The sequence below is a fragment of the Branchiostoma belcheri genome, unplaced genomic scaffold (genome assembly GCF_001625305.1).
Source record: "Branchiostoma belcheri isolate BF01 breed outbred unplaced genomic scaffold, Haploidv18h27 scaffold13, whole genome shotgun sequence".
NCBI lineage: Eukaryota > Metazoa > Chordata > Leptocardii > Amphioxiformes > Branchiostomatidae > Branchiostoma > Branchiostoma belcheri.
The window spans coordinates 1,795,952-1,808,094 of NW_017802713.1; the positions used below are offsets into that span (position 1 = coordinate 1,795,952).

Here is a 12,143-nt window from a genome sequence, read left to right on the forward strand (position 1 = left end):
AAGGGACCTGCAGGGGGGGGGGTCCCGACAACACTCTATGCTGAATTCGGAAACTTCTCGATTACGCTTTACGATAAATTCCAAGTGACTACAACGCATTACGTGGAATTAAAATGGCAAAAACACTCTATATATATGCAAAATGCGCCAATTACACTCTAATAGCTATAGTATGTTGAATTAGAGTGGTCCATCTATACTCTCCGTAGACTTAAAACAGCTCTACGGAAAAAGGCTTGCGGGCCCCCAAAACAGGGGGGTCAGAGGAAATGGTTGTAATCCTGCCTATCCCTTCAATTTCAATTTCCCAGATATCTCTTATACAGTCAAACCTGCCAAGGAGACCACCTCTTCAAGCTGGCCACCTGTCCATGGTGACCGCTTTTTCTCAGTCCCCAAAATTTTCCCCATTGACACAAGCATTAAGAAACCTGTCTAAGGTGACCACCTGGCCAACGCAACCGCGACCGCCCTGAGTTTGGCCCGATAGCAGTAACCTGCCCATGGTGACCACATCATTTTCGATCATGTTGATTATTGATGATGACTACATGTAATGAGAAATCATGGAGAAACCAGCCAGATTGCCTTGACTACTGGATGATGTTTTTGTTCGACATAAATTGTTCCATGTGCCACTCTCCCCACATGCATTTACAACATTTGACATCAGAATTCGACATCTTGACTTGGAAACCATTTATGTCTCAGTCACGTTGTCAGGCGACCCTCTTCAAGGAGACCACCTGTCCAAGGTGGCCACTTTTGTTTGGTCCCCTGGGTGGTCGCTTTGGGCAGGTTTGACTGTACTTCTCATTGCAAATAAACCCCTACAAGAAAAGGAAAACAATCCTTATATAGCTATTTTTTTCAAGAATCATATTGGTTCTGGTTAAATTTAGATAATAAAAATAGTATCATGGCTATTAAATCAGGATGGTGCTTGAAAAAAAGATAGGGAGGAGAATTTTCTTCAATCAGGCTCCTGCAATTGGTAGCAAATGTTGGCCTTTTAGTACAATCTGTTTGTAATTGTGTTCCTTCTATTTATAGCCTTCAATAAAGTAAAGATGCAACAACTTTCCTTCATGTTTTGCACTGCCTGTTCTTGGAAGTCCCTCCTCTACAAGAACTGGTTGACTCCTTCACAGAATGTAACACACAACAGATGTGTACATGGATCTGCCCTTACAGCTCAAAAATAAACAGCTGAACATTACAGTACACACATGTACAAGCCATTGTATACTAGTACTGTAAATTCATTCATTTTTGCTTGGATTTAATTTTGCATTAGGACTATATATAGGAGTGGAAAGAAGGTTTTTGCAGTGTTTTGAACAATATTGTAGCACAAAAATACCTGTTCACAAGGTCAAGATTTTGCAGTGGCTAGCAAGCACTGTGAAACAGACACAAATTTAATGTACAGCGTAATTGATTTATAGCATAATGTGGGTGCCTACATTTTAATACGGTAAAAGAAGCAAGCCTGCTGAATTTATCATTAACAGGTACATGTAGCTGCTGAATTCCTGAATTTAGCATGACCCTATGACATTACATGTGTGTACATTGAGGCAATAAAAATCAAACCCCAATAAACATGATAAAGATTAAGAAGAAAATCAATGAGGGGGGGGGGTGAGATGTAAAAATATTTGCCACAATTCTTCTATTGCCATAAAAATGAACCTGTGCATGGGACCCCAGAAAGTGTGAAATGGACCAAAATGGAACAAAATGGTTTAACGCCTTTCCTACATACATACATGTATTTCATTCCATTTCATTCTATTTCGTTCCATTTCGCACTTTCTGTACACCCCTGTGCATTGTGATCTACAGCTATCAATCAGTTCTTACTGAAGCCCTGCCTGGTTAATGTACAACTATTTTCACCTCTGTGTCAATTACTGTTTACTGACAGAGCTGTACACAGAGAACGACTGAATGTAAACAGATTGTTCTGTTATGTGTCGGACAGTAAACAAAGAATTTCCCAACCACAGGTAAACACAGAATCCTGTTTACAGTAAATATTTGTGACATCCCCCAACAACCAAAAACCTAAAAAAAAAACATCATTGAAAATCACAGACACAATCTAGCCCTGTGCCACTTTTTTTAGCCATGATTATTTTGGAAAATCAGGACTCAATGTACATAACTCACAGAAAATTTGAAAGAAGATGAGTTGGGAATCCGATAATGATTGCAGGAAATAATATATATGCAGGGGTCAAAATAGATTTGGAGGTTAACTTACACTGGCGCAGACGAAAAAAAAATTACTTGCAATAAAAAAACAATAGTTGCACCCCAAAAATAATAGGTACACAACTAAAAAGTATATGTAATAACTGTAGTCCAATATTTGCTTACACTGTTGTGGGGATAAACTACTAAACATGGCAGCTACTTACTAGTACAATGTAGATAGTAAGTTCTATTAATTACAAAAAAATTAAGAAAACTACCTGGATTCTGGTTTTGTTACCTTTTCAGTTCTTTATTTGGTATTTCTATGGGTAGTAAGTTAGTGTAGTAAAAAATTAGTTGCACGGCACCAGTTTTACCAGCACCAACTTGCACACGGAAGGATATTTCGACCCCTGATAATATCTGTATCTGTATCTATATAGCCGGTATAACCACCCTTCAGCTTCGCAGGCATGCGGCGCGGCGGCAGCTAGCTACACATGTATATCGCACCGAACGACTTGTTATGCTCAATCTTTGCAGGAGTTGTTTAAAGCTTTCTACAGCTAGTAATGATGCCCCAATTGCAACTGTGCTTGGTGGCAACGAGTTCCACTCTACCATACTTCTTGGGAAATACGAGTTTTTGAGCACCTCAATTCTTGGTTGATAACTCTGATATTTGATAGTTGAAGGCTTGTTTCTTGTTCTCAAGTATTACATGTAGTCCTGAATATGCTAGCCTGGTTGCCAGTCCCATATCACTGAGATACTTTGTGTCCAGTGTGCTATGGGTTTGGCACCCAGGCTATGAATATGCATGCAGAAAATAAAAGCCTATGGTTTAAATGTACATGTACTGTGCTCTCTACCATGTAAGGACTACCAGGATTTATCATGGCTCTCTGACAAGACACAAACATGGGGTAAACCCAGCTTGAATTACATAAACACATTGGTGTTTTAAGAATAGGTCCATCTTGCCAGTTTTGGCAATACTTGCAGCTCAGGAGGTCAAGGTCAGCTTGTTAATTCCTAGTGCCAGAACAATTTTAACAGCCCAGGTTTGATCATTAACAGCGTGTTCCATTCAATACACCGCCACGCAAGGGTAAACTGGAGCAAACGCTGAAGCTATAGGAGACCTAGATATACCAGGGCAGCTTAGAACTGTCAGCTATTACTAGTATTAGTACTGTGCCCTAGCCTCTGTAGCAGGCTTATAGACCTGGGGGTTTGGTGGTCTTCGGCTGTTTTCTGATTAGCCAAAAAAATGGGGGTATATAATTCAACCAGGCCGGCTATGTTGCCTTTGTCTATACGGAATCAGAAGATAGCACATAAAAGATCCCAAAGACCCTGAAGACCCCCCAGTTTTTGGCATGCTATGGAGACTCAGATAGACTACATGCCCAGAAAAAGCACTTAGAGACAGCAAATGTCTGCCAAAATTTCCAGGGCTCTCCCCAAGCAATGAAGCAAGGGTGGCCCCCCTCCCACCAAAATCCTGTACCTCTCTCAAAATGTTCAAATCTAGTGTTTTCTCTTAAGTACAATTTGTATTTTCATGAAAATTAACTTTCCAAATTTGACTAAAGCAAATCTATACGGTTATGTCTGTGCAGTTTAAAAGGAAGCTGCAAGGGGGCCTAAAATCTGATCCCCTATCCTTAATATATGTAAGGCTAAGGCCTATTTGATGAGGTAAAAATATACAAACAAAATCATTAAAATACATCAACAGCTTTATGTATAATCCTGTTCGCAAAGAAAATTGAAAACATTACATTGTTGGAATTGGTCCTTTAGATACTTGAGGTTATCATATATTTATAACATCAATGCTGTTATCGATAAATAAAACATGCAACATGATGGTGCCAATACTTAGACAAGCTATAAAGTATAAAGATATTATCTATAATGCATTTGCATTCTAGAGTTATTCATTCAGTCACTCACATGTTGTAATTTTCAAAGAACAATAAAAATAAAGAAACTGGCTGCACCATCTTCTTGTCTATTCAAAGCAGATTGATAAGTCTGGGATGTCACACAAGTTATTTTAGAGTCCAATTCTAGGTCAGATATATAAATATTGATCAGTAACAGAACCAGAAAATAGACTTGTATGTAATGGGTGTAGTGTTTAACTTTCAGGTACACTAGTCAAGATGCAACAAAATAGCACCTTGGCAGAACATACTGTTCCTGTGCAAAACCCTGATTTTTTTGCGGATTTGGTTTTTTTTTTTTTGTCAACGTTGCATCAGCATTTTGCCTGTTGCAACATTTGGAAACTACAGTGTTTACCTTATATGTGCAAATATGACCTTATATGAGATGTTCTGCCAAGGTGCTATGCACAATACATTACGGGTTTGCCAAGATGACGTTTAACATTGACATTCAGTATTTGATGATGATAATGAAAAATGTCATATCTTGTCACTGTATCTATGTGCCATAGCAAGAGGAGAGGAAGTTTTTGGTCCACTAGTGTTTAACCTTGCCACTGCTGTGATAGCCTTCTGAAACAAAATTTGGTTATGAGGTTGTACAGCTGGGGTATGAGGTTAAGGACATAACATGGGTACGGGTGCCAAGCACGTGAAGGCTCACAAAATGTGCCCTGCGCCAAGAGTTGCCAACGACACGTCAGCTGGACTTACTGATGAGATTTTAAAGCTGGCTGTGTTTTTTCGTGTGAGTGCAATACTATTGTACTAAAACATTTATGGCCTCCCCGTAATAGGTACAGTTATAATCCAATCTAAATACTGGTCACGAATGGCAAACAAGTTCATCTGGGTTGGTGGGTATGAGATGGTCACAATTTTATCTAAGCTTGTTCTAACCCAAGAAAATTAGCCTGAGTGCCATCAAGTTACTGTGGCTTCCATGCTAAGTGCTTGGCTGCCTCACAAAATAGCAAGTATGGGAGCTTTGGTATATACTTAAAGAGGATGGCACCATGGCTACAAAAAAATGTGAACTCTTGAATCACTAATGGCCTTCGTCGGGAGTTACTACATGTAGCAGATGACCAGAGGGTCACATGACCCTAGCAAAAGGTTAGAGGTGACTGGAAGTTTGGCCATCTGCATCAGCACCCACCCTGCCCTACTAACCAGGTAGTACAGACATCTAGATCTAAACACCTTTAATTCATGTACTGAAGTCACATGACTTTGAATGGGTCATTTATCTTGAAGATGGATGTATGATAAAGAGGTCAAAATTTTGGTAACCAAAAAAAGCGTGACAGGTTCAATCAGGATTTTCCAACTCCTATCTTCTGTACTGAGCATGGGGCATTTATCCTGAAGAAGAATATAAATGTATAATACAATTTTGGTAACCAAAAAAAGTGTGACAACTTAAATCAGGATTTTACATCCCCAAGTAATTTCTGTAAGTGCAGCAGTATGCAATATGAGATTTCTAATTAATACTCTGCCAGAAGAAAAGTCACAGAAGGATATGAAGTCAATTAAGAATATTCTGTGTAATTCATCTAGCTTACAGTGCTCAAGATATCACTTTGAGGCTCAGTCGAACTGAGCATCCATTTCATAAACACAAGATATTTTTCGTTTTTCTTCGCCCTGCCATAACTGCATACCCCCCCCTTCATTAATACCAGCACATCGGCAGAATGTACTGCACCTGCGCAGAACCCCGTATTTTCGCGTTTTTCGTTGGGTTTTTGGTCAACGTTGCATCAGAATTTTGCCTGTTGCAGAGGACATCTTTTCCGACATAACATTTGGAAACTACTGTCAAAATGCTAACCTTATATGAGCGAATACAACCTTATATGAGACATTCTGCCGAAATGCTATGTACAATACATTACGGGTTTCGCGCAGGTGCAGTACGTTCTGTAAGTCCCCTCCAGTAGGGCTTGTTCCAGGGTAACTAAGATTAAGAAATAGAAGAATTAAGAAGCAACATCAACCTCCATGGAGGAAGATATTCTGTGATCTCCAAAATATTATCAATATCAACTCACATATTTCCTTCCTGTAACGAAGCAAGCCGGATTCATGTACAGTAGTATACATGCATCAAAGTACCGGATGTCCAATGCTTCGGTTCATAATCATATACATACATGTATAGATGTATGTAGGCCAGTATACATGTGACGTCAACCAGCAAGAAGACATTTATGCACCATTTTTTCACATCATGTCTTTTATAGGTCATACCTTTTGAATGAAGACATCAATGATATTCAATATCAAAACTATATGTTACATAGATAAAGATGACATGTTGGAAAATTGGTCTGGAAATTGTATTTTTGATGGACGACGGTAACCGAAATGGAAAATTAGCTCGCAAACGTTGAAGATTGAAAAGCCAACCTACGCAGATTGGAGACAACCTTGGGTCCAAATTACAAAAATAAGCGATCCCAAAAAATACTAAATGTATCATCCCTATTCTTGATTAAATATAGCTGGCTGCTATTAAAAACACATCTTATGATACTGAATAAAAACAAACAATAGCACAGATGGTATATAATTACAGATATATATATCTAAACAATCTGTGCATTTTTGTTTGTAATGCATGTTTATCAATCATAGGAATATTATAATATTAGAAAGTTGGGATGGGCAATCTTTGCTCTTTTTCAAACCCATTTCTTTAAATCATAATACATTATCAGATTAATAAATATTGAGTCAGCCAATACATAAGGTATAGATGAGAGTGAAAGTGGAACACAGGAACATAAAATGCCAAAATATCTATTAAGACAATATTTCTTGCCCTGTAGTATGTAGGTATATAGACAATAACATAAATCATAGAAGATGTCATACCTGCATATATGCAGAGCATGTCATACCCATAACCTGTGGCATTTTGAGAAAATTAAACATTCTTCCCCTCAAAACATGCACTTAAGATCGGTATCAAATATTATTGGAACATGCCAGCAACCAGGGATAGGTTTACTGATGAAAATAAACATTTCATATCGCGCATAGTAGAATCCAATATTAGATCATACATATGTGTGTGAAACATTCTCTAAAAATTACACAGTGATACAACAACTCATCAGCACAATTTTCAGTAATTCATTAGTGTGCGTTGAGCTGCGTTCCCACAGGGTTGACTGACGGTAACACACAACGATTTCTGCCGAAAATTACGGGAAAATCGGTTGGACGTGAGGTTAACGACATGCGGCGTAATAACGGATTCTGACAGATGTCTGGGGGGACCCGAGATAATGATTCAGCCGCCACAGATACAAAATGGGCCCTCATCACCCCACCAGGGAGCAGTGGAACCCATCTATATTCCTGACTGTCATCAATAAATGATGCCGGGGATGAGACAAAAATGTACCTACCTGGTCCCTTGCTTCTTTTGGTCCTTTCCGTCGTTCCCCGTTTCCTCCGAAGTGTCCATATTCGCAGCGGGACCATTGTAACCGCCATCGCCATCCGCAGCCAGCATTTTTTATAAAATATCTACCTGTTGTGAGGAAGTATAAAACCTTAAACTGGAGGCCCCTCTGCGGATGAAATACTGGCTATTTTCCTTACACATCCACCGGAGCCCTTAAGACCAAGGAAAACCGTTCAGGGCTCTTAACTGTAACGGACACACGGGTGGTCTTAACAAGACGCCTACGTTTTCTGACCGGCTTGCTTGCTCCAGGCGTGTTTGGAGAGGAATAAAGGTGCCACAATCTGGCACGGGAGACGTTTTTGCGGCCCTAGTTGCTAGCTCCGCCCGTGCTGCAAAAATTAAGCGCCAAGCTTGCAAGATTTAATCATGAACCACACACACACTGGAGGCCGCAAGCAAGCGCACGGTAAGAAAATAAAGATCTCTCCCTCCCTCCACACCAGGCTTAAATAGATGGCACCACTGCAGTCTAAACCAGCAGGAATACGCACAAAATGGCTACTAAATCGATGGAGGGATCTGGTAGCGATTTCTACGAGTCCCTGTTCTAAATTATATCTCCATCACACGGTGGAAAGTGTGAGGAGGCGGTACATGCAAATAGCGTTATAAACACACGCAGGCCTACTGTAGCCTCTCTTCACACACGCACAAACAGGATCCCGCTGGCCCGTTTTCAATTATGGTCAAGTGGGAAGATCAAAGAAGGTTGCACCGTACCGACGTTACAGCCAGGCCAAGGATAAGAGGGAGAAAACGCCGGGCTTCGCTAGGCTGGACGGCCGGTGGCACTGCGCTCAGCTCTCCGGGGTCCAGGCAACTTCAACGCCGCCTGCAGACATGGGCAGAGCCGCTGGGCAGAAATTCCGTCCGCTTCTGGATCGGTCACTCGGCTGGTCAAAGGTTTCACTGTCCCCTGTGCCTGCAATGTTTTGTTTCTGTTCCACGACGGTTGTGTTTTAAGCACAATAGGAACAGGATCTGTAGTGTAAGATCACAACAGACTGATAAAAGGTGACATCCATGTTACGTCACGTGATCCCCCTTAAAGGTGAAAGGGCATTAGGGACGTAGCGCTGATCTCCAAGCAGATATTGGGATGGACAATCGTAATGTTTTCTGAACTAGTGTAAATGGCAACTTTATGTACTCAAATGCGTGATTTTTGTCATTCTGTATCTGAATAAATCAAGTGATAGAATCTCGCCACATTGGCTTATCACAATTCAATTTTATAAAATCATATAACTTTTATAAGATTAAAATTACAATTAAAATTGAAAGTTTACTATGACAAATACGCAACTGGCAATATTGAAATACACACTGACGACGAAAAGGGAAGAATAAATGAAACCTGGGGGATATGATTCTCTATAGAAAACAATTGCAGAAACGGTGGTTTAAAAACAACGGAAAAATTTAAAAGCTGAACAGGCTGTGCTATAGAATCACTGAATAAAATAATAATGTAATGTATATCATAAATTTTTAACAAATTATATTTAAAATTATGAAGTTCCGTCCGTTCAAACAATCAGAAATATTTCTCAAATAAATAATGACTTTGTGTTTTTCTATCCCTACTGAAAGCTCAATTTGTCACTACCCCCGGATAACCTTATTACGTCTTGTATAAGAATGAGTAGTGATTTGGACTTACTTATAGGTCACAGCAAGTAATTTTTATGGATGACATCCTCCGCAGACTCCAAATCTAATGCGAGCGGGCGAAAAAAAACAAGGCGGGCCGAAAAAACAAGGTTTAAAATTTTGACTCAATCATTGTACATATGGTTTTGATTCAGTGGGAACGTCACATATACACAGCCAGCATCACATATCACTGCATCAAAGTAAGAAACAAAACATTAAATCAGAGCCTTTTCTTGTCTCCTCTCTTCATAGTTATCTGCCATCCACCTTCCGGCATGGCAACAGACGTTTGTTTGCCCATTTTCGGCATGTTGACCACTGTCAGAAAGCAACAGAATTTCTTGTTTTTTTTCTTCCAAAATCATGCGAAAATTAACGTGCGCGATCATGATTTCATCCATAAAAATTACTTGCTGTGGCCCTACTTACTTATGCCTACTGCCCATCCGTGGGCATAGGCCACAGACTCGGTCCATCGTGATTTACAGCATGCAGATTATTTCCAATTCTAATCTTGACTGTGAAATTGAGGTTGATTATCGAGAACTCAATCTCCCAGAAATCTCGTTTATCGCCACTCTTAAGGCCACAGCAAGTAAATGTTATGGATGACATCCTCCGCAGATTTCAAAAGCGAGCGCGGGCGAAAAAAAAAACAAGGCGGGCCGAAAAAACAAGGTTCCTACATTCTTAAATGTTGACTCAATAATTGTACAAATGCTTTTGATTCAGTGAACATCAAATATACACAGCCAGCATCTGCATCAAAGTAAAAAACATTACATTGCACTAGTCTTCTCTTGTACTCCTGTATTCATAGTTATCTGCCATCCACCTTCCGGTATGGCAACAGACATCTTTGCCCAATTTTGGCATGTTGAGGGCAACAAAATTTCTTGGTTTTTTTTTTTTCAAAATCAGCCGAAAATTAATGCGCGCGCTGATGTCATCCATAAAAATTACTTGCTGTGGCCTAAATCGTTTATATCGAAAATAAGATCTAAAAAACTGCCCCGGCATACTTATCCCGTACTAAATGCGATATAAACGACCCACTGAGCCAAAAATAAGGTGAGGGAGGTTACTTGGAAATTTACTCTTCGGACCGTTCTGAGGCTTAGCCGGGTCAAGTGGTGTTATTTTTAACTTGCTGTACGTACCCATTTGTATCGATTGGCGGCACGCCCACATTATTCTCTATTGGTCATGGAATCAACCGGTAAGGGAAATTAACCATGGCTAAAACGTGCATGGATTACGGGAAGGACCCGAAAAGGGAATAGAGTGGTTCCATTTGAAGTCTGAGGGAAAACACGCATGTGTACTGTCATGGCTTGCTATCTATTCGGAAAGTCATTATATTTACCGAAGGAAAACGTATTGTTTTTGCTCAGTTTCTTCTTCTTCTTTCCTCTTCTTCCTCTTCTTCTCCAAACAAATCAAAGCCAATGACCTGAACCAGACGTCTATCACCCCGGTAACTAATGTTGGGTTACGTCATCATGTTTAAATTTTATAGCAGGAGGGATTTAGACTGTTGCCGCCATACGTGTATATATGAACGTGATTGAGTAAGAATTAACAGAGCAGACCATATGCGAAAGTAAACATTATGCATTTGCTTTGATAATGTAATTTTCTAGTTTTAGTTATGTCCCTTCGTTTGAAGGTTAGCAAAACGCGGTACCACGACGACCAAAGGATAATTTGTAGACCCGTGTGCCGCGTTACGCCTTAGAATATAGGCGCGACCCGTCTGAAGTTCAATTTTGGCGGTAAAGCTCAAAGCATCCTTATAGATCCTTCGGATTCTTACGGGTTAGTCAACCGAGGAGGCGCAATCATATTGAACCAACGAAATCGGCCAGGCATGCACATAAGGCCATGTTGATTTGATTATATGGATGACATCCATGAATTTTCGGCCGTTTCAAAAAAAAAAGTTTTCAACCATACTGGAAATCGTTCAAAACGTTTGCAAAATGAGCAAATATATAACTTAAGTTGGAAAAAAATGGAAAACGATACCAATGTAGTAGAATGCCAAAATCAAACGTAAAAGAAGAAAATGTAAAGAAATGAATCTGTAGACTAAATTATTCGCCAAACCCTACTCTGTGTCATTTGTTCAACCTTCAAAACCAAGTAGATTTCATAATGAATGCAACTTATTTTTTTGCCAAACTTTTTTTTTTTGGCTCGCATCAGTTTTGGGGTTCCCATAGGATGTCATCCATATACATGTACTAGTAATCAAATCAACTTGGCCTAAGACATGTAGAACATTCGATCGGTAGAGTACGCACAATAGCGCGGTAGCGCATTGCATTTATTATATTACATGTATTACCGAAAAGAAAGGGGGCAACTTTGCTCCTAAGTCCTATGCCTTTTTCTTGGTCCGAGGAGCATTAAAAACATTTACCTGTGGTCCTAATCAATATAACTTGCACTGTCGTTCTGCTTTGAATCTAACAACAACATAGAAATAGATTTCAGGACTTTAAACAAAAGTGAACTGAAGTTTTCCACTAAAAAAGCAACGATTCATAACATCAAAGGCGACATCTAGCAGTCGAGTACAAAACCGCATGTACATTACATTTCTAATCAATTTTTGCCACTCATCATTTATAACGTTAGATAATTCTATCATATGATATTATTTTGATATGGATTTTGGAGAGAACATGATAATCATAATTTAGATAATATAGAAGTGAATTTTATAAGATTATGTTCAAACCTAGGACACCCCTACTCTCCAAGCAGAGGTTTGGATTTTGGGTTATTTTGTTATTTTGGGCGTGTTTTTAGACTTTTTTTATCGGGCTTTCTTTTTT

At 39.5% G+C, this 12,143-nt stretch overlaps 1 protein-coding gene across 4 annotated transcripts in view; it reads right to left on the reverse strand.

The window, feature by feature from the left end:
• The window catches only part of LOC109463944 (beta-arrestin-1-like), a 94,949-nt gene extending 86,255 nt beyond the window's left edge, over positions 1-8,694 (reverse strand). For 3 of the 4 annotated variants that reach the window (XM_019760848.1, XM_019760850.1, XM_019760852.1), the window contains exons 1-2: positions 8,365-8,694; positions 7,583-7,707 (exon numbers count right to left, since the gene is read on the reverse strand). In XM_019760848.1, coding sequence (XP_019616407.1) covers positions 7,583-7,689 — 107 coding nt within the window. In that variant the 5' untranslated portion in view covers positions 7,690-7,707; positions 8,365-8,694. Of the gene's footprint in view, positions 1-7,582; positions 7,708-8,076; positions 8,232-8,364 lie in introns of those variants that run through there. The other variant, XM_019760849.1, reaches the window with a different exon arrangement.
• Between the last annotated feature and the right edge of the window lie 3,449 nt (positions 8,695-12,143).